Genomic DNA, 27,031 nt, shown 5'->3' with positions numbered 1-27,031 from the left:
ATGCATTCATTTAGCAAGGATAAAGACATTTAGCTTTTTTCTATTTTCTAAAATGCATTTAAAACAACATACTAGTTGATGTGCTTCCATAAACAGTCAAATGAGTAATACAGGTATTTTAAATACTAAAAATGCTTACCAGATTTGCAATGATATAATGGTATCCTTTAACATGTTTACCAATTGTGATAACCTGTAAAAAAGAAGAAATACCCCCATAGTTGAGAATGTTTACCTGACATATAGACTGAGACTTAAAAATACAAAATGCAGTATGATGTAAAAGCTAGTTATGAGGTTTATTGCATGCAATACTGAGTTTGTTCAGTGCTTTACTTTTTATTTTACCTAATGGACCATTGAACATACTCTCTGCTGGTGGAAATTAGCCATGCTGAAGTCCAAGTCCCAAGATCTGTAAACAGAGTAGCTGAATACTAATGACTATACTGTGTATTAAAGGCATAACCCGGACAGGAGGGAGCAGGCATCAAGGAGTAGAAGCACTGTGCCTCAGAGATTCCTACTTAGATTCTGCTCCCTTTGCAGCAGAATTATAACGTTCCTTGAACTAGAAAAAGTTTAAAAGCCCACTGACATTAATGAAAGCATCTACATTGTGAGGAAGTCTTTTAAAGTTCAAATTGTTGTTTATTGCCTTAAGGCTTCCTCATAATCTCCCTGAAAGCCAGTTCGTGGTTTCTCAGCAGTCTCCACTGGCGGGCATGTAGCATGGATTCTTCTCCCAAATAAGCCTAATTAAGACTATGTCTGCATGGGGAAGTTTGCATTTTGAGGCAAAACACTTCTCCAGAGAAATTATGTGGGAGATAAGAGGACTCCAGAGGTTTCTTCCATCTTTTGATCAATGAGAATAACTTAAAACAAGAGAGGATGATCCATTTATTACCCCTTTTAACATATAACTATTCAGAATAAGTATCCTGTGACTTATATCAGGCTAGTAGTGAACGACATTCCACACACTTGCTTTAATGAAGTTATAGGAATATACCTGAAGGCAGCGTTTAACACTAAGTTTTATGTTACTACAGTTTGAGACCGAGAGGGATCACATTACATAGGCCATAGAAGTTATTCAATTATTCCTCTTTTGAGCTTAATATATACATGATAGATGAACTTAATTATTCTAAAACAGTTACTTGGTTCAAACTACTTAAAACTCATTACTTATTAAAAGGTTTAAGAACTGTATTCAGATGTATTCCTTATGCAGCTGCTCCTTCCAAAGAAATTTCAGTTAGACCGAACAGATTAGATCTTCTGCATAAAATGCTTCTTTATCATTGGTATCTGAGAAAATGACCAGTAGCTGCAAGTCTTTAGATCAATGGTTAGTAACTCTGCTCTAACTGCCACTGGGTACTACTTCATTAATCTAGCTTCCTAAAACATTGCTCTGTGCCACTCATCCATATGAACACTAAGGATGTTGCCAGTTAAACCTCAGAGAACATTCAGCGGTGGCTCCAAATGCCATGATGAAGGAGCTGTGGACACAAAAGGTATTCGCCAGTGTCCCTAGTTTAGACTAACATCTCAAGCAGGGACAGACAAGAGGCGGCAGTAATTCCACATCTGCCTGAAGGGTGTTATCGAGGGGAAATGAGATTCCACAAAGGAAGCTGGCTGAGAAGAGATAAAGGCTATATAATGAAAAGCATGGTAACACTGACCTACCAAATCAGAGAAGAGGAATATAAACTAGCCTTAGGAGAACTGGGGAACCAAAATATTTTTCATTTTCAACTTATATAAGTGAGTGAAGTCTGGAAGAGAAACTATAACATGAGACAAAAACAAGAACGATGAAGCAACTTTGCAAAACACATCATGTATCTACACAAAGATTCAAGGACTACAGAGTGTAACTGGGTGAACCCGAGGCTGCCACCACAACTTAGAAAGTTAATGGGATAAATCAAAGCACTACAACAGAAGCTTTGTTCAAGAATGGAAAGCAAGGAAGAAAGTAAATAAGTTGCTGCTCTGTATATCAAGAATGCAAGTAATACTTCAGTATTCAAGAAAAATCTGGTCAACAGAAAGCCTGTTGTATGTCTCAGTAAAAATACACAGAAAAAGAAAAGGGATACTGATACAAAAGGTCTACTTCAGACATCCTGATGAAAAGAAGGAAATTGCTGAGGGTTGTTTGGAGGCAAGAATTAAAAGAATTTTTTAAAGAACAGATCTGGTAGCAAAGCAAGACTTGAAGTACATATTCTGCTTTTAGAAAAGAAAATTGGAAGAACACACTCAAAGGATACTCACAGGCCAAGAAATCCTTTGTTCAGCATAGACCTTCATTTTAAGAGATGGAGAAAATTAATAAAGAAACGGTGATTTTAGATTTTATTTTAGGCTACGTGAGAAATTGGAAGTGGGCTTACCTTTTTATGTAAGGAAGGGAAGTTACAGAAACAGAATGTAAGGATAATGGCCTTAAAAACCAGACCAAACTCCAGAAACTGCTAGGGTATCTAGAGGATCTCAAGGCTAAAACCAAACTCCAGAAACTGCTAGGGTATCTAGAGGATCTCAAGGCTAAAACCATGAGACAGCTGACAGCAGCTTAAGAGACCATATTCTAGGGCATAGCAGAAAACTGTTTTGAGGAGAACAACTAACTGGAATTATATATTAACTGACCTGTGTGGCTGATCCACAGTTATCTAGAATTCTTCAGTGACTTATAAATCAAACCAGCAGGAGCGAAAGTTTATCCACCTGTATGCTGAAGGAGTAGTACAAGTCTGTGGGGATAAGCTGAAAAAATCTAAGACTCAAAACAAGGCAGAATCTATTGAAGTGCAATCAGGGCAAGAAAAATATCCCAGAGCTGCAATCAAAATAAGAGAAGCCAAAGAAAATAATAGGTCTATTACTAAACAAAGATAGTAAAAATGAGTGGTAAATAAAGGGTAAACAGGGTTCTTGTCTTTAAAAAGTGGTAAAAGGAGAAACTGAAGAAACTTACAGTCAGCCAAACTTCCATATCAGGCAAGAGATTATAATGAATATTACAGATTTAATGTCAAAAGAATGTATAGGATAATAAGATGATAAACAGTCAATATAGTCTTGTCAAGATCAAAATATGTCAAAGCAATTTCTTTCTTTTCTCTGACACGATAGCTAGCCTAATAATGAGGAAACAGCAGATGTGACATATCTTGAGTCCAATATGGCTTTTGTCCTGTATAACAAAAGCTCTTAAGGGAACATGGACAAGACAAAAAGTCACTGTAAGGTAAGCAAACAAACATTTGAAAAGCCACACAGAACCAGCTGACGAGGATGTATAAGTACTACTTCTCTCAAGCATTGCTCTACTCAGCACTTTTCTTGACATGGATAACAAGCCAGAAAATATGATTTTAAAAAACTGCAGATGATAGGGAGATGGCAAATGCTCTGGAGAACAGGATCAAATTCAAATTGATCTTCAAAATTAGAGAAACAGTTTGTGGATACGAATTCTAAATAAGACAGACAAATACAATGCACTCCATTTAGGACACTGCTCATTGCCTAAGCCTCTCCAAAACATAACAACCTTCATAACAAAGACCAAAATAACAAGCCCTTCAAAAAAGCTTCAAAACAGTACCTCTACACTCTGATGATATTTCCCTACAGATGCTGCACAGTCTCACATGGTCAAGCTCAAGCCAGCAGGGAGCTATCCTTATAATTTTCCATTGTGCTCTACATGCATGAAAAGAAGTAGTAAGATACAGAGACAGTAAGACAACCCTAGACACTAGGATTAAAAAGAGGTGGACTTGAAGGTAAGAAAGTAATATGACTCAGAGCACTGTAATGCTGTTGTAAAAAATAAAATTAAAAAAAAAATCATTTTCCAATTTTCCAAATAATATATGTGCAGGTGAAGAGAAGACATAATTTTCTGTTCTGTTTAAAGCTCTAGAGGCCTTAGCTATGAAAAAACAGCATCCAATTCTGGTTAATACACTTTAAGAGGGAGACATCTAGTTAAAGCTGTCCCTGCTCACTGCAGGGGGGTTGGGCTAGATGACCTCTAAAGGTCCCTTCCAACCCAAAGCATTCTATGATTCTATGATTCTATTCTATGACAAAATGAAGAGACACCCAAGGACAGTACAAATAACAAAGAGCTTAGAAACATGAACTATGAAGAGAGTTAAATGTAAAAGAGAAGCTGTTGATACAGCCTTCCCAAGATGTAAAATGTTCTCAGAAAAAGCATCAGAAGTAGAAAATACTTTCTAGGTGTAAGGAGAACTAATCCCTAGATATAATGTCACTATTTAAAATGCACCATATATAGTAGTGTACCAACTACATATAGTATACTACCCAGGTTGTGAAATAGCCGTAATGAGGGGTTTTTTTGTTGCAGGTTTTTTTTTTTTTGTTGGGGCTTTTTTTTTTTTTTTAAAACAATGAGGGTATGAAACCATATGGGATCATCCAGATAGAATTATCTTGCCTTTGAGCAAAGGGAGGGATTATAGGATTTGTATGTTCACTTTCTGCCTGATATATATGTGGTCCTCAATAGAAACCTGTCACTTCCGAATGACGCATAATAATCACAAAAATAGGATCAAGAGAATTACATTTAATTATAGACTATAGCTAACTGCTGTCACTGAAAAATGGAGAATAGCAAACCTGATCAACAATGTCGTTGACTTTATCGCGCTCACAGTCCAAAATCACTCGCCTTTCTTTTTTTACCTCTAGATCTTGAAACAGTGAACGGTAAGTTTCATCTTTTCTGTCATTGTTAATATTTCCTACATTGATAGCAGTCACTTGCCATTTCTTTTCAGCAGCAGAATCCAGCACAGCTTGCAATGTTGATAAGCCTAGTGAAGCACAGGAGAAAACAGAAGATATGACTGATAAAGCTTTGGGAATAACAAGCTTCTAGAACGTGATTTATGAGATTACTTATTTAAGATTTCTCTGTAACTTGTTTGACCTGTCACACATTGTTAGGACTCAGAAATTAAGATATGTGTAGGCCCAATCAGTTCTTATTGCATGAAATTTCTGTTTACATCAGTGCAAGGAAGCACGGTAGAGCCTTGTAAGGACAACCTTTTGATTTTGCTTCAACCTTTTTCAGAATGGGGTTTTGCCAGTTTCACTGATCCATTGCTGGAATTCCACATACTGGGAAAGAGGTCTTCTAGGAGAAAAGTGATCCAACTACGGCAAGAGGATCAGCTGCGTATTACAAAATGCTATTGAACTGCTTTTGTTCTCAGCACTTGAGCAGTACTGTATTTAAACCTGGACCTCACTGAAGTCTATGGCAAAATTCCCATGTTCTGCAGTACTGCTAATGGAGTTATTATTTCTGTTGCCTAGTCATATCCCTGATTATGAAAGAAGATATTCTGATATATATTTTTCCATATCCATATTTATCTCTATATGCTGATAAGTAGGCTCAATGTTAACACCTACAAGCAGTCTACAGAAGTTTGCTTCCATTTTATGCTTTTGGCACACTCCTGCCAGGAAGTTGTAATGTCCGTACAGGTGCAACTGCCTACAATATATTGTAAAACCAGTGAAGATTTTATTTGATTGATTTTCCTTTTCAAGGATTAAATAATGGAGTATAGACACATGAAAATTACTGCTGGAAATGAATTTCCGCTATACAACAAATACCATTTTAATAATTTCCAGCAGTACAGGAATTAGACTTGTTATGTTTAAATTCCTTCCAGAGAATTCTACATAATTTTACGGAGCAATTTTAAGGATAGCAGCTAGTATTAGAGAAAAAAAGAAAATTACACTTTCTCAAAGACAATTGACTTTTTTGCACTTTCATCTCCCCTGAAACCACAGAACACCAGGAGTCATTTCTTTGAGACAAATTTCTGACTTGGTATGTAAAGGAAGCTTCACGTATAACTCATGAGAAATAATAGTGGTTATGCCCATAAACGTAGAAAGAAAGCACTAAGAATTAATTTGTCTTGTAGTTTGTAAATACATCATTAAATTAAGATTGGTCAGTGTTTAGCAATTCAGCTTTATCAGTGAAAATGGTAATGACATACAGCACTACACAAGACTGGTCATCAGCAAAGGTAGAAAATGGCAGGCTTCCAAAAGTATAAATTCAATTATTATTTCAAATAGTTCTGATTTTCTACGTTGTCTTTAAAGATGACTGCTATGAAGTTTTGTATGTCACGCAATGAATATTTATTTTAAAATAATAGATAACTACAGTCCAAGGGTACATATAAACTATTTATAAAATGTTAAAAGACAAATGTGGAGAACTCGTACTAAAAAGAAAAGATAATAAATATAAGCAAACTAAAAGATGTAGGAAATATCCTAAAACGTTAAAAAGCACAAACATAAGTCTATACCTCAAAATAATGTTTTAAATGGTAATTTAAAATAATTAAGAAAAACAAAACACAAAAAAACCCAGACTGAAACAGATATAATCTGAATCATTGTTTCAGATCTCATTTAGTAGATTTCAGGTCCTCCAATCTGTCTATATGTTTCCTCTGAGTTAAACAGAATCTCAGTTACAATAAGGGCTATTAATGTTAATACTATCCATTACAAAGGGTTTCTATATTTTACTCCTCTGATCTTCCATTTTTCCTAGGGACTCCCTTTTCTTGGGGTGCTCTCTGCACAGATGTCAAATGGCTGCCTGGATTTCTTGCTTTTTACAGGTGACAGATTTGCCATCCCCATACAGTTTATTTTATTCTGATAGCAATAACACATTGCAAAAGAATGAAAAACAAACAAAAAAAAAAAAAGCATTCACCGCAATACTTCTGCGGACATGGAAGTATCTGGAGAGTGTTGAAGGAAGTGGGACTCTGCAGAGGAAAAAAACTCCAACAACTTCAGTTGTTTTTTTTAAACTGCAGGAGTACTTCTGTTTGGAAACTTTGTGTGCATGAAACTCTTGGCTATCATGAGAGAAACTTTTAATTCAATGAGCTCTGAAAAGGAGGACTGAACAGAGGCTGAGTAAATTAGCAATTCTGTTACAGACAGAATCCTCCAATAATGTCACTGCTTCTTCCAAAACCCACCATTTAGTACTGGCAACAGAGAGGAGGCAAGGAGGGTAAAGGACGCTAATCCACATTATATCAGAGCAACTGCTGTATTAAGCCAGTAATAGCTTGGACATGCATATATTGAACGGCCTCACTTCTTGTAGACAGGAATGAGATATGAAATTGCCCTGCACTTCCCCCAGTCAGCCCCTAAACACAGGGGAGCTGTAAAAGTAGCAATAAATGATTCTTTTGGAATAAGTCATCAAACTAATTCCTATTAGTTTTCACAGCTTCCATGAAGAGTAAGTCTCTTTGCCTTTTTTATCTCACTCCTGAAGGTGGAAACGTTTTAAATTATATATCATTCCTTAAATAGATGTCACTGTCACTATATTAACACTTATGCAAAAGTGTTTAGAGGAATTGTGGACCCTGCGTATTCAGGGTTTGATGTCAGTGTTGCTGCCTACATACTGCCTGACTCTGCAGTTAACCTTGTGCAATCAGCGGGAGCACTGAGAAGCAATGACTTACTCAACATAAAGCTAGGAGTTTCATGCCTTGGAGCTTGTTATCATTGGGGTATCTTCCCACAATTAAAACAAACAAATAAGAAAAAAAGGCATAACCAAAGGGTGACTACAAATAACAATTTCATGCTGTTATTCCTGGCCAGGTTCAGCCAGGGCAGCTCACAAGAACTAGGTGTTTTTCAGTATTTCCTAAATATAAATCACATGCAGGTCACATACTGCACACTGCTAGCTGATTGACAGAGTATTGGCTAAGCAAGTAGTTTTACATCTGTGGCAGTGGATGTTTCTGATTCTAATGTGAACTTGAAAAGGATCTGCCAGAAAAGTGGGCTTAGCGTTCATCATCCCACATGACATTACTGTTGGAGGCTACATACCAGTATTATTTTTTCTAACTTTAGTGCTTACAACAGTGATAAAGAACTGTCTTGAGGAGGCCCCTTCAGCTTCTGAACAACATAATGTATAAAATGGCATCAGAATGCAGAGAATCTAACATCACCCCATACTCATCAAACCACAGTGTGGTATAACCATCCTTTAAATCTAGTGGCATCTTACCATTTAATGTATGCTTAATATTCAACTCTGACCAATGAACATGCAGGTGAGCCACAAAATAGCCTTTTTAAAGGGAACAGGAGAAGGCAACAACAGAAAAAAGTTAGCCAAGGACTTCTAGGTGAGGAGAATCTGAAAACAGAATGACAATAATGGAATTCCAGAAAGGGCAGCCAAAAAAATCCACTTCTGTATAATGTTGCTTCTTCTCAGAAAACTAATTAATATACCACAACATGCAAGTGATTTTTCCCAGTTCATAAACTGTTATATTATTATTACTACAGCCATAAAAGGGCATAGGACTTAAGAAGGCTGTACCATGCAGTAAATCACTCACAAGCAGTGGATTTGGGTTTATCAACAACAACAACAAAAAAAATCTAAGCTCAACAGAGGAGAGGAACTTGAGTATTTATTTATCAAAAGCAGTCTCCAAAGAAGCAGGGACTGCATCCAAGATTCTGGCTTGCTTGGTGCCCAACTATTGATTTGGCATGTGTGGAGTGAATCTGTGGTAGTAGATTGCCCTTCATGCTCAGATGGCTTTTTTTTTTTCCTCAGATGATTCTTTAAAAAACAACAACAACAAAACTTTTCATAGGAACTGTTTTACAACATGTGATTAATCTCATGTTGCTTATCAGCACATGCTTGCAATTCTATTAATATATACTGTAATAATTTCATTCCCATTTAAACAACTTACTTTCTGTCCCAAAGGCTCATTTATAAATTTAAAAACTTACACTTGCTGCAAGCAAATATGCCTTTCCTTGTTTACTTTTCTAATACTAACTCAGCACTTCAGTGAGATACATCTACCAAAGAGCATGCATATAAAAAGTACCATATCTTACCTCTGTCGCTGTCATACAAATATGCAAACTTGGTCCACTGATAGTATTCGATCAAGCTAAGAAGAGCTCCCTTGAGGTCAGGTCTCATCTGAATGACAAAGGGATGTGTTCCATCTGTTGGGAAGCTTGGAGTTATGAAGGAGACATGAAGAGTCCCACAGAACGATGTTATGGTATTTACAGACTTCTTGTCATAGAATCCAAAAATAGCAAATACTCCTCTTGAAAACTGGGAGCAGACTAGGCGGGAGAAAGAAAATCAATTAGGTGGGAGAATTTTTTCAAAAAATTTATTGAAGACTCTATCATGTATATATTTATGAGAAATAATGAAATTGTCTGATCACATAAATACCAGGAAAAACCAGTAATACTCTGCTATGGAGATTATTACTTGTTAGTATTATTCATCAGTAATATAAAGCTTCCGCTAGAAACAACAACAACAAAAAAAAAAAATCAGAGTTGTGGTTCATACTCCTAGACAATTAATTTAGAAATAAAACTCACCAAGTTATTATTAAATTCAATATATAGTGTAAAGAATAGTGATGCAAACATCAATCGCAGCTGTAATTTATAAAATGAGTCATTATGACCATATAGTATTATGGAAATAGATAACTTCTTGTCATGTTAAAAATAAATTGTCTCTGAGGTCAAGAGTCACTGAGCTTTTTGCAAAATACCTTAAATAACTTTTCATTTGGGGAAATATAAAGCCAAAACTAGAAGCAAATCTATTAACAGCAGAAAAGTGAGAAGTTGATTTGCTTTAAAAACTGGATGATCTTAAAGGTCTTTTCCAACCTAAACAATTCTATGATTAAAAACCTTCCATTACAAGGCATTATTTTAATTCCTGCTTTGTAGGGCTCAGCAAAAGCTGGTCCTTCTAGATGACACTTGCGGTCATGCCACAGAAAGAATGACCTCACAGGTGTAAATAACATGCTGATTATTCACTTTTTATCATTGGAAACAATTCAAGCCAAGCGATGAACGCTACTGACAACCGCAGCCTGTGTAAAAGCTAGTTCTTCTGGGTCATTCTCTTTGACACTGCAGGCTCTACTAGTGCCTAAGTTCTGAATCCAGGGTACAGTAAGGAAGTTAATCTCTGATGAATTCCCATTTATCACCTACGCATTCTTTGATTTGTACATAGCCACCTTGAACAAGAGACATCCTTGTAGGGAAAATGTCAGCCTCATTGCAATCCCTGCTACACCTGACCTGCTTATAGATAGAAATCACTGTGTAACTGAAGCTAATTTTGCCCAGCTATTTAGTGCACTAATCCTTGAATATAATTCACATAAGGGCAAAAATAAGTTGACTTATTTTTTAAATTTCTCAGATTTGAATTAATATTAATACAATGTTTTCCCTTCTAAAGTTATCGCAGCTTTAATTTAAAAAAAAAAAAAAAACCCACAACATCCCTTTATGCCTGTTGTTATTCATTGGTATTCTCTTTTCATGGCTTTACCTATCTATCTTTGCTACCACAATCATCTCTCATACCCTAATTATTTCTATACTCCAATTAAAAGCACCTAAACAGTATGGGTGAAATTCTGAGTCTGCCAGTTTCAACAGTTATCACCTATTAAGTTTAATTAGGTCAGAATTTCACCTCCGGTGAGAGAATACAAGTGATTAAAAAACTTGATGAGTAACACCCCTTTACAAAAGGATGCTGTAGGTTTTCCAGGGCTAGGGTACAAGATGATCAGACCTCTTCCTTTCCAACTGCAAGTTGTTATGTAAAGTTCCAATATTTATCTTGAGTGTATTAAGGGTGTAACACTGCTCATGTTGAACAAAGGTTTCTGGAAAAGGCTGTGAATTTTCTGAATAGCTTTTCTGTTTAAGTTACTGGAACTTCTTGTTCTATTCCAAATCACTATGCTCTTGCTGAGACAAAACCAACTCACTACCTCCCCACACACTCATGAAACAACCGTTTCCCATCTGCGGCAAAGGCTAAATACTCTCTGAACTTCCTACAATAAAGGTGTTAATGTCTCATAATCCACCTTCAAAATGCATATTAAAATAAAGCACCAGTTTACATTTGGATCCCTGGGCAAGAATTCCGCAGAAGACTTACTGGCACACTACATTGACCTTCTGTATTAAACCATTTTAATGCCGCATGTAAGGTGAGAGAGAAAACAACAACAGTGTCATCCCAGGATCACTGAAAAATAAAAAAGTTTTATGCCAGTACTGCTGATTTCTAGGATGTTATCACATCTCCTGTCACACTTACTGCTTTTCTTCAATCACCTGTCAATGGTTTTAGGCATAGATGAAATAGCACTGCCTACAACAGCCAAGAACCAGGGCCAGCTGCCTGCACCAGAAAATTTGAAAACCACAGGTGATGCCTTCTCAGAAGCACCACTGCCACCCCTAATAGAGACAAGCCTGGCTCTTTGGAGCACTGTACTCCACTCCCTGTCTCAGTTCCTCCCCCATCCTTCCTGACACTGGAGAGATCTGGACCTGTCAGGCCTTGGCTAAACATCTTTGGGGTAATGAAGTGCAATCTGCCCATGCTGTTGGGAAGTTTTAGTTAAGGCTCTGCCCTGGCTCCTGAACTCACGTAACTAAATAGATTTCAGCTTCCATTTAAAAAAAAAAAAAAAAAAAAAAACACTACACTTGGAAAAAAGAAAAAAATCAAAAACCACAAAACCCCCCAAAATCATCACAATTATTTGTGATAGCAAATAAAAAGAGCCCAGATTACTTATGGTAGGCTTCAAACATGAACTGTGGGCATGTACTGGGTCTGGCTGGGATGGCATTCACTTTCCACATAGTAGCCCGTATAGTGCTGTTTTAGATTAGTGACCAAAACAGCATTACTAACACATCAATGTTTTAGCTATTGCTGAGCAGTGCTTGCACGGAGTCAAGGCTTTCTCTTTTTCCCTACACCCATCCCAGCGAGTAGGCTGGGGGTGGGCAAGAGGCTGAGAGGGGACACAGCCAGGCCAACTGACCCAAACTGATCACAAGGATATTCCATGTACGTAATGTCATGCTCAGCCATTAAAGTGGGGTAAAGGAAGAAGAGGGTGGGGGGCTCTGACTTCCAAGGCGGCTCTTGCTTGGAGATTTGGCCAGCATCAGCTTGCTTGTAGGAGGGGGTGAGTGATTGCCTTTGCATCAGTTGGGTGGGGTTTTTTCCCCCCTCTTTCCTTCACTTACTAAACTGTCTTCATCTTGACCCACAAGTTTTCTCACTTTTGCTCTTCCTATTCTCTCCTCTGTCCATTGGGGGTAGAGGGGAATGGGAGAGCAGCTGCGTGGGTGCTTGGCTGCTCGCTAGGATGAACTCACAGCAGGGCAAAAGATGTTATTCCACCTTCCACCCAAAGGACAGACCTGTTAATACCACTGGCCTGTACTCAAAAGTGTGAAGGAGTTCTGTAGCCCTTCAGCAACACAAACATGCAACCAGTCTAGTCTTCAGAAGAAAACTGCTGTTCTTTCAAACTGAACATCCTCCCTGACATGGCGCAAACTCATACTATCTCTCTTCACTAGTTAGTTACTGCCTATTGACCAAACACAGTTCTCTGGGATTAACACAGCAAACGGCTCTCCATTTAATAATCTTTACACCTGGTAAATCATCAGTCCTTACACGATGTGTTGTCTTCTGGGGAAGATGGGTAAAACTGGAATTTTGACCTCCTCTCCTGCTCAAAGTGAGACACAAATACAAAGCACCGCCTCCAGCTGGGTAAGTCAAGTCACCACAGTTCTAGCTACATGCATCTAGCTGCATCTTAAAAGCTGAATTCCACACACGTGTACTCAATCCTGACAAATAGTAAGATAAAAGCAAAAACATTTTATATTTTTAAAATTATTAAGAAACCTGCCACACAGATATAAACTCTCATTTAATTCAACCAGGCCCCCCTGGATATGACATCAAAACTTTCTAACACAGATCTTCAAATTAAGGACATAGCACACATTAGCAAATATTAAGCTATGTGGGTCAGCCAGAAAATCAGGATCAACTTTAATCCAGGTAAAACTAAATTTTCATCAGCAGTGATCAGTGTCACAGTTGTACAATGAAGAACCTCAGTGCTGTGTTTTTGTATGTGAAATTCCTCCAAAGATAAGTAGGAGGGCACCTATCCCATGTAATTAAAAACTTGCTAAAAATAAGCATTTAGACTTTGTCTCAGGACAAATGCTTGCAATTGTTCTGGGGCATTTGGTCTCTCAGGAGCAGGAGGGAAAAGAAGGGATGGTATTTCCAAATACATAATGGTGATCCAGTGGATAATGCAGAAAGTGTAATTGGTTTTGGCAGGATTCCCACCTTAGACTAAGTCTACAGTCATGTTGCTATTGCTGGGAGACATTAGTTTTATAATGGTGAATCACAAGCTGTTCACAGTTATTAGATTAAAAAAATCATGATGATTAGGACTCAAACCATTGAAACATGAAAGATCTATTTTATTAAAGACATTAGAAGCAACTGCCAGGATTCTTTTCTTTCAAGCTCTTCTTTATTAATTGTTTTTCTTTGGTTTTATGTTGTCCTTTCTAGAAACAGTCAATGGCCTACTTAGCAAAAAGATGGCAAGAATATAGTACGCTCATTTTGTGATCGCTTTTTGAGAGACTCACCGAGAACAGCAAATGACTGGGAATTCCAGGAAACAGGGTAAATAATTAAAGGTACCTCAGAAACAACAATTCCCAGAAGGTTTTGTTAACTATTTTATATTTGACTACTTCTTGTTGTTCTACTAACATAGCCAAGCAAAAAACTAGTTTGCCCTTGTTTTCCCGAACACTGAAAATGTGTCTTTGTCTTTTCTTCCAAAAGTTAGGGCCCAGATTTGTTCAACAGCAAAATTAAGCTTAAGCCTGCAATGAGAAATAGATGCCTTGCCAAAGGAGGGCCAAAACTACTTGCTCAATTATTAACTCTCCTGTTGTTAACTACATCTGTTTCTTCCTAGACCTCCTTTTTACCGTGATGCACTCATACCTTTCTCTCTTTTACACTTTCTCCATTTCACTATCCTGTTTTGTCAATGAACTCTATAGGCAGGATAACCCGATATTTAGCCCTGTGGCCATAACTGGTTCTCCAGAAACAAATACATACAGCAACATACATTCTTTGCTTCTCATCATAGAGAACATATTTCTGTGATACATATCATCTTATACTTAAGACTCAAAAAGTGCCAACTGAAGAGTATATCTGAAAAGTCAAAATATAAAGATATTACAAATACACTTAGCTTTACACAACGAAGTGATGCCAATTTAGGAGTGATAGTTCATTTTCATGACTGAAGAACCGAATCTTTAGAGGCATAAAATCACTTAGAAATAGTTGCATTTGAATACATGTGCTTAGAAAGTATTCCTGACCATGCCTTCCTAAGCCAAGATTTCCTTTCCAAAGGGAGCGTAATGAACCTAGTCATTGTTTACAGTCAGGGACAATTAAATGGGAAAAAGATAGTGAGCAAAATGCTCACTTAACTTACTGAAACAAATGTCTAATAGTACCTGCATATAGGTAAGCTTCCAAGAAGTGCTATTATGACTCTTAACATTCTTCTAACTTTTCCAAGTTTTTCTATATTTTCATTTATATGAGAGTTTTGATACTTGGTTTCTGTCGAAAGAGGACAATCTAAAATGACTGAGAAAGTATTTGCCATTCAGAGCTTCGATTTTAAATGCTGTCTCGTATGAATGTGGCTTTATATGTTATTTTATTAAATTATATGTTATTTTGTATTGGCTTCCTATAGTGTTAACCAAACTATTTTAATATTAAAATAGGAAAATAAGTCTTCAGTGCATATTATTTAATCATGCCCAATAGAATAATCATTCTCTTACTTCTAAGAGAAAGAAAATACAGCACAAGTGTAAAGAATGAGTCAAACTCTGCCTCTGCAAAAGAGGACCAAAACACAAAGGAAATGCTCGTTGGCCTGAAAAGTTGATAGATGAGTCGGAAGTAGCCAGGAACAAGATGCGGAAACCCAATGCCCAGTTGGTAATTTCAGCTTCTGAAAGGCAACATTAAGAACAAGCAAACAGTAGAAAGGAACCACAAACAATAGATGGAACAAAAGTAGCAAAAAATAAGCAAGAACCACAGCTGCTAAAAGAATTCACATATGATTGAAACTGCATCAGAAAACCATTATGAAAATAAAAAACAATATGGATTGCTTCCAAAGCCATTAAGAAAATTGCAGCATAGCAGAAAGCATATTGTATACACTTTTATAGACTAAAGAATTTTGTTTGTAGTAATATTATATATAATCTGCATGGTCTGTTTTATCCGTTCAGATTATACTATTACCTTCTAGATATGAGGAGTAAACTTCTGTTCAGGAAGAGTGAATAAGGCATAGGGAATCACATAAGTCCATCCAAAGTGTTACTTAGAACCATGAAGGAGTATGTATTTAAGCAGCGCAACTTGAGATGAAGTTACTTCTTCTAGGGCCGTGGTAGGCTAACTAAAATTGGGAAAAAACCCCAGTCCCCCAAGGCTCATAGAAGAGCATAATAACCAAAAGATAAGACAATGGACCAAAGCTTCATGCTAGGACTCAATAAAACATGGACACAGAAACCAAATAAAGGCTGACATTTTAAAATCCCAAGATATCGTTTACCAAAGCTGAGAGGCAAATCAATGCCAATTAAAACATCAATGGCAATCAGAACTAAAAATATGCTATACTTCTGGATAACAAAACACTGAATTTCATAGAAAAGGACCTTCCTTTTTGTTTCTTTTTGCGATTTTTAATTCCAGTGCAAATAAATGTGGGGTTTTACCTTATTTTGAGCATTTAAGAAAATCTGCATGCCTGGAATTATAGCCATTCAATACTGATCTAAACTGTGTATTTTCCTCTTTGCAGATTGTGCACATACGTATCGTGGTAAAAAAACAGACCTCATTGGGAAAGACAAGCATCGAATACTGAGCTCGCACACAAAAATAATGAATGATGTGGACCTCATAAATACTTCAGCGATGAGTTCCTCACCTGTACATTCAGCTTTATAGCACAAAACACAACTTAGAGCAACAGCCAGGCAGTTAGCAAACAAACAATCCACACCAGAAAGGCGGCCTCCGTTTTGCACAGAGATGACTAGAGAAATTCTCACAGCCTCAAAGAGGGAAGAAAGCAAAACTTAAAACCTGAGGCTGAAGTGTCTGTACAGGACAATTATGGTGGAACAGGTACAAAGGATGTTTTTCCACCTTTTCTGGCAGAAATGTGGTCTTCAGCTATTGCTATGACCTGAACTGTTTGTTCAGAGATTACATGACCGAATGGAATCTTCCACACCATGTTATTAGCAAAAGTGGCTTTGATCATTGTGCAAAATTAGAGTAAAAATCTGGGTTGCTACTGTACAAAACAAGCTCAAAGACCAGAGGAGAGGCAGATTAATCTATTTCAACCAGTCAATCATACTTCACGCTGAGGAAAGAAACTTTGTGCCAATACGGGATATTTTAAGCAAGTACAAAAAAGCCTTCAAGAAGTTAGTGGCCATCTGTTAGGAAAGTACATGATGATGTGGCACAGCTTCTCTATATGCTAATGCTGCAATAATGAAGGCGGTAAATAAACACCATGTTCAGATTGAAACAACAGGTCAGAAAAACAGTCTGTTTCAATGACGGTCGCATTCAATTACATATTGCTTGGCTGTGTACTGTAAGCATTTGAAAATCTTTTTCATTGCTAGGACAATTACCATGATTCAAAAAAAATCATTGCAAACACTGCTGAAAGAACCATCTTAAAACAATTATGGTTGTATGAATAAAATAAGATTCCTGTAATAAAATTAAAATGCAATTCAAGTCTTGTAATGAAAAAAATTGCCCATATTCCACACAATCCTTACAACACAGCTCTTCCCAGAACTGCTAGGATCCTAGTGCATTTGTCTAAATCCCCACTACTGCTAGCTGAAGGAGATATAATGCTTCCTGAACCCTGAATCTGGTGACCTCGCAACTCTGTTAAAGAACAGAAATTTAACTTTATCGTGTCTCCAAAAATCTGTTGTCTCCAAAATGAGGACATTCTTCAGGAAGCTTCTCTCCCCTGCCTCACTTCTTTCTCTCCTCCCACCACCCCAAATAAAAACCATGCTATTTCTGTTTAATTACATAAAATTTAACTCATTTATTTCCTGCAAATCTAAGAACTCACCTTGTAAATCCACCTGTCTGGCTTTCGGACTGTGTTTGTACCTTTCCCAACAATTACAACCTTGCAGTAACACAAAATTGTGAGTGTCTGACAGTCAAAGTATTACCTCCTAGATGTAGAAGCAGGTGATCAAATGTAAGAAGAGACTACTGGCTTTTCAGGGCCATGCTGCAAGTCATGAAGAAGTCAGCTCTTTCAGGGCCAGGCTCTTAGTTTGTGCAATCAGCATAATTCTACTGAATTTAACAGAGCCAATATAATTTATCCCAACTAAAAATGTGGTTCTCCATTTTTAGCATGACCATTTTCACAAACTTTTCAAACGAGAAATGTTATATACAACAGAACACTCATCATCTCCTCTTCCCCTTAATCAGCATTGCTGGAAGCAACCCTTTTCTATATTTCATTAAACTAATCATCTTCCAGTTCCCAAGAAAATGTCATTGTGTAAAACTGTGTATTTGAAAACATGTAAAAGGATTTGGAAAAGGATAAAATTAACTTGGTAGGTACAACTACTTTTTGTTAAAATGCTGGCAGATTGGGATTCAATTTATGAAACTTGTTTTTCTTTTCTCGAGCTAGAAGGGCCAACAGTCACTCCTGAACAGATCGTCTAACATTGCCTGAGAACACCTTACACGGTCTAAAAGGAAACACTATTTCAGCACCGAGTTTCTCTGTTAGAACCACGGGGATAGCTAGGAGAAAAGACTCTGAGGCTGACTTGTAAAAATACTAAAAAAAAAAAAATTCGAATAAATCTTAAGGAAACTACTATAAGGAATAAAGAGGATTTCCTGAGGCAGAGAAGGTAGAGCAGAAGATATGTAAGTGATCTGTTATTCTCAGAAGATTTCATACTACGTTTTTAAAGGAACAAACTACTATTTTCCAGCTGGTCATTTGTGACCTGCCATATACATTATTCTGAGAAAGTCTCACGTTTAGTCCTAGACATTTATCACTTACATATCTCTCTCTGAAATGATGCAACTGGGAGTCTACTTCATTCACCCAAGAGAGTCCAGCCGACATCTTGTCATTTTGGTGCGGCTAGCCCCGCAGCATGCAGCTGTACTGCAACAACCTGTCATACCTATCCAAAGGCCTCAGTCCCTCCCGATGGCTGAACCTGATTTTAAAATAAATCATCTAACTAAAAATTTTGGCATAAACATAACTCTGCAGAGAGGAACACCTCACACAAACTAATAATTAAATGTAACAATAAGCAAGACTAGAGACCTCAATTCCCTACACTGTCTCGGGTCTAAAAGCTTCTACCCCTTGTACGAAAAATGATGGGTCTCTTCTACCTGCAACAACTTCCACCCAACATTGTTCCATCTTAAACCACTGACCCACAGCAAAGAGTGGCTTATGTTACCTGTGACTTTTTTGTGGGTTTTTTTAGGCTGCACTTCCAGACATAGTCTAATTTTACATCTTACGGATTTGTGACATACATTGGGATAATCAATTGTTAACCTAATTGAAGGGCTTTATTTGTACTTACAAACGGTCTAATAGCCACATCACACACTCTCCTATCTGCATGCCGTATTTTTTCAATGACTGTAGAAATAACAGAAACATTTATTCGTGAAGTATTCAAATACCATTCAATAAACATTATTAGTAATACAAATCAGAAAAGCAGTAAAATCCCCTTAATTAGGACACCCTAGTGAACAGCTTATTGTCCTGATGATATGACTTTTTCAATTAAGAGAAGTTATTAAAGAATAGAACAGCATGGAGAGCTTTAAAATGATAAAAGTAAAATGAGCACTCACTGCAAGCACAGGAAGAAAATTGATATTCCTTGCCTCTCCTTTGTTAGCTCCTTTAATCTTTAACAACTTGATGTATTTCAAAATGCATTAGAAGTTTCTAACTTTTTAGCTCCTATTTAGGAAAATTCAGTTTAGCACTGGTGGAATAACTTCTTGTTAACCAAAACTTACAAAGATGTGATAAAGCATATCATTACCAGTTACTTTAATAAAGCAATGATTCATCCTTCGAAGTGGAAAATATTACAATATATGCTTCACTGTGACTGAAATTACAGTTCCAGATTTTTTTCTCCTGTGTTCAGATCTCACAGGAGTGGGGCTAATTAGCTTAGGTGAAGTTTTACACTGTTTAACCTCTAAGTTTTGTCTATATTACCTGAGCTAATTTGAGCACCTACATAGTAATGCATGCTATGTATACACATGCACATACACAACACCAAACTAAAAATAAAATCATTTATAGAGGAAGCCTGTGCAACATCTAAAACAGTGTGAAAACATGTTCCCACTTAGCATTGTGATAGTGTCTGAGGCTCACAGTTTCTTTACGTTCTCTACAGCAAACCTCCTGTTATATTACATATATTCTCTCACTGTATAAAAGTTTTGCAGAGGCTTAAGGGATTACTAGATTGGGCTTTATAAAAATATGCCATTCACCCACCCTAAGTGCTGTTTCTGTGGTGAGCCCAAGTCATCACAAACAAAAAAAAAAAACCCCAAACCAAAAACCAGACCGACCGACCTTGTATGGCCTGACAGTTTCAAACCATACCTCTTCTTTTAGCTGAGCAAAGTAAATCTCAATGTCAGGAAACTGTCTGCTGTGCATATAAGATCAGTAACTCATTTTTGGAAAATGAGCTTTTTCACCATAAGGATTTGGTTTTATGCTTTAAAACTTTATCATAATTTAACTGAGATAAACAATCATTAAAATATTTACCAACACTATCTAGTAAATACTATTTAGTAAATTTGGTTTAGTAAAGCAAATAAAGCTTTGCAATTTCCCTTGCAAATAGTCACCTGAAACTGACCCTGTTTATTAAGAGCTTCTAGGCACAGATTTAGTCAAAACAATGGTCTTTTCCATCATTTTGGCACATTTACATCACAGAAATGAAAATCCACTTCTCCTTTGTTTCAAATATCAGGAAAAAAAAAAAAGTATTTAGTATAGTGTCCTTCCAGAAAACTGCAGGTTCAGGGACATGCATCAACTTAAAGCAGCTGACGATAAGCCCCCTAGAAATAAATTACTGCCATTACAAAAAAACCAAATTACCACCTGCACTGCACATCAAAAGGCCAGACTAAGGATCTAGTCTGAATGTCCCCACCACTTGGACACCTATTCAAAGCATATCCTGTGCTCTGGCCATTCATACTGTGCCTTTAACTATGTGTATGTTAGCAAGCAGAGCACTGCCCTACAAGCCCATCTGTAGAATGGAAAGTTGGTATTGAAGATTGAATATGTGGGTTTCAGGAGTTTTACTTTGGGCTAACTTTAGGTTATCCCAGTGGACTAAATGCCCAATAGCAGTCTGAGTGCATTGGTGGAACTCCAGAAACACATCCTCTTGTTGAGTTTAATTCAAAAAGAACGTGTTCCTTGTGCTCCTAAACCACTCCGTAATGAGAACCAAGCAGCAGAGGCAGCATTGATGAAGAAGCATCTTTCCAAAAACCCCATTCTTAATCCAAACTGAATCACTCAGGTGGAGGCATCCATGTATTTGCAGCAGGTATGAAACACATATTTTCATTTGGACATAAGTAACATTTGATGTGATGGCATACCACTAGAACTGGTTATGTTGGGGTACGTAAATTTAGTGTCAACTGAATATTTTGGGTTCTCACGGACAACATTGTAAAAAGAAGTTTACTGAAGAAGTATTAAGAACAACAGAAGTATTAAGTCTTCTTTAGCTCCGTTTTTAACAGGTACTTAATTTTTCACACTGACATATGAACAGGTTACACCAGCTCCCCCCCCCCCCCCACCCCCCCCCAAAAAAAAAAAAACCCAACCACAAAAACAAAAGATATTCTGTTTACCCATGTTGACATCTTGCACAGTCCTACCATTACTGTCTGGTTTAGTGTTTTGTTTGAAGTCCTAATATGATTGAAATAATCCTGAATGAGTCCCTTCCCAAAGAAATATTACCTCTTTTTTCTCCTGTTATTTTTAAAAACTCATGACTTTCAAACAAGTGTCATGATTTGGGTTTCTGTTTCATGAAGTGAACACCAGGCACTGGCAAAATACAGCAAATCACGCTGCAGATCTTGTAGACTGATTTGTTATACTTACAAGCGGCTATTTAAAATTTCTAGCACAAGCCAGCTGGAGTGGTTGCTGTGCGTGGCAGAAAGAATAGTCCAGTCTTGAATAATTAGATGTCAGAGCTATAAAACACAGCTCCTACAGTTTAAAAAAAATACTGTGCCTCAGCTCTATTAACATCTTCTGTTACTTTTGGCAAATCAAACTGGTTTTATTTGTAGACTGAAAACATTTCTTGCCTCCTCATAGGAATATCAGAATGATAAAGTTTTGAATAACATAGGCATTATTCTTTCATTGATGAAGACCACAGATTTCATAGCTAAGAAACAACAGCTTGATCAGTTGCTGAAGTTCAAGTTAAACAGCTAAGACTTTTTACTCTATCCTAATACTGAAGGGAAGAATATGCTTTCTAGTGTTTCCCGTACTTGAAATTCAGTAGCTATTTCAAGTTTTGGATAGTATGGTTGGGGGGGTTGTATGCTTGCTTGTTTTGGTATTTTTCCATAGTTAAATCAGGAAACAACATTTAGATTACTCCAAATGACGATTATTAAAAATATCATTTATCTCTATAAGCCCTACTTACTCTATTTAACTGAAATGCTACCTATATTATAACTTTGTTCAGGGTAATCTAGTATCTCACACTGTTTGCCCGGAGTAATCAGTTTTTGCACATACAGCATTCTAATGCATACAGCATCAGGCTTTTAAAATAGCTTCCATAAATACACCTGATCAGCATGTAATGCAACAAAACACAGCATTTTGTAGCATATGGTATGCAAAGCAGTGAAGTGAAGGGCATGCCTAGATCTCAGCTGTGGCATGCCACCTAGTTTGTTCCATAACACTTATTTAACCATATGGCTCATCCTAGGTGGCAAGCCACCACTAAAGCACAGGTGTGTATTCTTTCACTTGAATTCATGACCCATGCGACAAAGCTGAAATCAGCTCTTCAAATGGCATATTCAATGTTAGTTCCATTGTACAAATTTACCTAGGGTTTACTACAAGAAACAAACAGAAACTCTGCATAACTGCTGCGTATGACAAAACACTTAATTACATTAAGTGCTGCTTAAAAACATTTCCCTTTGGAGAACAAGGCCTCATCTAAAGCTCATGGACAATGATATATACCACAGAACAAGGATGATGCATTTGAAAGGACAAATTTACCATGTCTGACCAACAGCAAACGGGTTCTCCAACTTCCTCTGAAACGAAGTCATCAGTATGGAATCAAAATCTCATTTATTCTGGCTCACTTGTCAGTCAGGCAAACCTGAAAATTTCAGCTCACAGGTTTTCCCCAGTCTTGACTCTTCCAAGGTTCTTATTTCAGAACTGCTTTGCCTGTGAACTAGATCCTCATCATTAATGCAGTCTTGCTCCCTTGCTTTCCACCTGGCTAGAAGCAATCCATTTCAAGCAGTCCTCTGAGCTTACTAGGCTTCGTCCCCTAAAGGGCCACAAATCAACTGAAAGGCTTCTGTATTTCAGACAAACGCTGCCAATTTGTTACAGTATCACAGGAACCCTCTAAAGCTTCATAACTCAGGAAAGGCTCAAACACATAAAGACTTTTTTGCTGCTCTCTATATTAAGGCGCGCTAAAAATGCTGTAGATCATCTAGCTGAATCTATTACATAAACCAGTATTGGGATTTTGTCGCACGCCCCCCCCTCAGCTCTTTCATCTTTTCATTAAGCACCCTTTTTCGGAGATACTGTGAAACGCCTTGCCCTGAAAACTAGAATTGCCTCAGTTCATCCTCTATGAAACACAGAAAACAGATAAAGCAAATTTCAGAGTTGTCCTGACCGGAGCTGGTGTTTCAGTACCTGAAATTACCATTGGAAATATTTGCAAGAACCACCATTTTATTATGCAAACATATGAAATACAGTAACAGCTTAATCTTATTCTCACTGGAGTCATTGGAAGTTTTGCTATTTACTGAAACAGGAAGCAGATCAAACACAAGAAGCTTAATAACCCAAGCTCACTCACCATTGTGCAAATAGCACCTGATTAATTCAAGGTACTGTTGTAACACACCAAATGGCTCTGTGCAGCAAAAAGTGAAGCCTTGCTCTTCACAGGGGCAGAAAACTTGTCTACCACAGAAGCCCTGGGAGCAATCCATCGTTCCTCAGTGCGCCAGTGCTGGTCAAAGAGCTACAGGACGAGGCTCTGTGCTCAACACACACCCTCAGCCATCAGGGCTCGAGTCCCCACACCCCTCACTGCACCTTGCAGGCACCCAAGTAAATCCCACTGAAAATGCGGTTCTCCGGTCAGCTCAACTGAAACCAATGATTCTGGAAGCGTTCAAAAAACGGGTAGACGTGGCACGCTGGGACATGGTTTAGTCTAGTCTACCCTTGATTGGTTTAGTGTGGACTTGGTAGTGTAGGTTAATGGTTGGACTGGATGAACTTAAAGGTCTCTTCCAACCTAGACGATTCTATGATTCTATACAGCTATGAGTTCACAGCATCAGGCAGAGAAATTCTGTGCATAGATATATTTGTGTTTAATGAATCCAGAACAAAGTTACATTTTTATAGTCTTTAGCTTTACTACGATATTTTATCTAACAGTGAGAATAAATTTGTTTAGACACTGATAAATAACAGAGGAGATAATGTACATTTTGCTGCTATCTTCTGTCAAATAAATGCTAGTCAAATACTTCATCAACCCTTACTATGGAGGCAGACTGCCAGAATGGTAGAGAAATTCTGAACCTTTATAAGGCTCTTTAACCATATGTCTTGATCAATTTATATGCAGATCCCTTCCCTCAGCAAAACTTTTTTGCACCAACTGTTAGCCCATATTGTTGAACTGAATCCAGTACAACAAGAGTGAATATAGGAAATGTTCCCTTTTAATTTGAATGGTGATAAAAATGCAAATCAAATAAAAGTATTTTTTATAGCAGCCTGCAGGTTTTATATGTAGCTGGCAAATCATAAAAAGATGCATATTTACAGGTTTAAAAGAAAATGCAAGAATTACAGACAAAGAATATAGTTAAGTAAATGTGAATATAAATCATATAGTATCTTGAAAGCTGACATGAAAAAGAACAAGGGGAAGGAAGAAAAAAAAAAGGAAAAAACACAAAGGCTGCTGGAAGTCAGAAATAAGGCACAACCTCTCCTCCTTTTCTGCTTAATACAGTATCCTGACGCTTGAAGTCACTACCTTAGAGTATCTTAAAAGTCACGTAAGTAGAAAACTGTGCCAAGAACTGTGGACAATTATGCTATCCTAGCATAAAAATCAGGCTTGTTTTCATGACTATGACATCTGCATGCAATGCATAAGATATATGTATGCTTTGTACATTCCGAAGACTACTTTGAAAATATTTTCCAAGTAAAGGGACTACTTTTTGTTTTGAATTACTTAGGTAAATATGGTGTACATTAAAATACTGCATACATATCATTGATTATATAGTTGTTAATTTCAAAGGAGGCATGCATTTTTTGTGCTTAAAAATAGAAAATATTTTATATTGCTTTTGTTACTAGTTTAAAAAGGTAGAATGTACTGTAAAATATGCTAGTTAGGGACTTAACCTAAAATTGATTAATTATTTGCTGTAAGTAGGCCCAATTACATGAGCTTTCAGAGAAAAATAGTACTGTATTCCACAGGACAATGCCGAAATAGATTAATAATCCTCAGTGTAAAATAAAAGTTCAGAACAATATGGAGCCGCGATACAGCATAAAAGGCTAAGCAACACTGTTGATGGCAAAAGGTTTAACCTGCTTCACATAAATATGGGAGATAAATGACTTTTTTTCCTATGTAAATGTAACTATTCCCAGCTTTCCTTCACAATTTCAAGGGACAACCACAAAAGTCAAATTTTGAGCTAGCATGTGCTAAGTATCTTAGGCAAAGGATATCTCAAAAATTATTTATCTTTTATGTAAAAATGCAACTTGGTCTGTATTTATCACACATACTCCATTAAAAAGCTTACTCCATCTCAGATTCCTTTTGGTGGATACCAACTCAGGCTGTGAAACTGCATTAAAATGACAATTTAAACAATGATTTATTCAAGAATGGTGTACTGGTTAATTTTCTTTTGCTTTCAACCTCTTCATTCGCCCTTTTTAATTTTTTCAGTCCTTTCTATTATTACCATGGTAGCGCTGCAGTACGTGTTGAGTTCTCAGCTGTCCATATGGCCAACTTTTTGATTGGACTCAAAAAACTTCCTACCAGTTTTATACAAAGCCATAGGCTGTAGAGATGACTAAGACTGCAAAAATCGTCTCCTCTAAGTCACCCTCCTTCCAGGGCAGGGCCATGTCTTTGACCCACTGGCATCTCCTACTAGACACTTTCACCTATCATGAAGGAGTCTCACACTCACTACGGAAGCTAAGCAATGAAAGCTGTAACATTAAATACATAAAAGTACATTAAAATTCTCTTTAGGCACTAACATACAGAAATAAAGGGGGTTTAGTTCACCAGAGCATGCCCTCATTGGGAGTTTTTAAAATGCACATTAACTTTATGACTTAGTCCACGCAGACATACCCAACAAAAATTGGGATGCCTTAGCTAATCTCGGAGTTTCAATCACTGCAAAAGGAAAGTCTCTTAACCTACACCTTATCATTAATGGATGCTAAGCTGCAGTTACTGCACAGTATCAGCAACACCTTTTACAGGGTGGGTTTTTATGTTTAAGCCCTCAGGAACATTTCATAGGGAGGTATTTGGGGGGGAAAAAAAAAAAAAATCCCCTTTCCAGTACCTTACAATAATGTATATCTTTAAAAAAAAAAAAAATTATCTAAGAACTTGTATTTATAGAGTTATTACCAGCACAAATTGTACCAGAATTAATGACACACTTTTGATTATGACAGTGTAAGTCTCCCGTGGACACTCTTATTCTGGAATACTGCTTAAGAAATAAAGCCTTCACTAAAAGCAAAAAAAAAATTAGCCGAAATAATTAGACTTGCTTTCAAAGGCTGTAATAAAGGCCAAACAGTCATAATATTAATTAGTGGACTAAAAGTTAAATCAATACAGTATAGCATAGATCAAAGACGACTTGTGCCCTAATGTTCTCACAGCAGACTGTACAAAATTCTGTGTTTTTTATTTTTTCAGTACCATTAGATGTACCTTATTTCATTCCCCAGTGTTAGGATGTTTATGACAAGAGTGACTGAGTTAATACATTTTTCTATAAATAAAAAAGGAGAAGCCAGAAAAGAAAGGAAAAACCGTTAATTGCAAATGGAAAGAGCGAGGCAGATGAAACAAGAAAGGAAAAAAAAAATAATAATTTCTGTGAAAGGTAAAGGCAAAGCCAGGAAAGAACAACTGCAGAATCATCACTGGGAAAGTGTCATTTATCCAGTTAAAGGACTTCATTGCATATTCCTTGCTGTTTTCTCATGCCAAAGAGCTTAACTGTTGAAGGTGTCCCTTTTCTCTTTCTGTATTATAGCTAGAAATAATGCTGTGTCATTGCTGACAAGCTGCTGTTCTTAGAGGTGTTCTTCAACTGAAAGTCCTACATACACTGCTTTTCTGCCTC

General features: G+C 37.1%; 1 protein-coding gene across 3 annotated transcripts in view; it reads right to left on the bottom strand.

Moving 5' to 3' along the window:
- The window catches only part of GRIA2 (glutamate ionotropic receptor AMPA type subunit 2), a 92,789-nt gene that overhangs the window by 39,931 nt on the left and 25,827 nt on the right, over nucleotides 1-27,031 (bottom strand). For all 3 annotated transcript variants that reach the window (XM_075709090.1, XM_075709091.1, XM_075709092.1), the window contains exons 3-5: nucleotides 9,040-9,279; nucleotides 4,687-4,883; nucleotides 140-193 (exon numbers count right to left, since the gene is read on the bottom strand). In XM_075709090.1, coding sequence (XP_075565205.1) covers nucleotides 140-193; nucleotides 4,687-4,883; nucleotides 9,040-9,279 — 491 coding nt within the window. The remainder of the gene's footprint in view (nucleotides 1-139; nucleotides 194-4,686; nucleotides 4,884-9,039; nucleotides 9,280-27,031) is intronic.

Source organism: Pelecanus crispus, chromosome 4, assembly GCF_030463565.1.
Source record: "Pelecanus crispus isolate bPelCri1 chromosome 4, bPelCri1.pri, whole genome shotgun sequence".
NCBI classification, from domain to species: Eukaryota; Metazoa; Chordata; class Aves; order Pelecaniformes; family Pelecanidae; genus Pelecanus; species Pelecanus crispus.
Note: the sequence above shows the minus strand (reverse complement) of the source record. Positions and strands in the feature narration are given on the sequence as shown.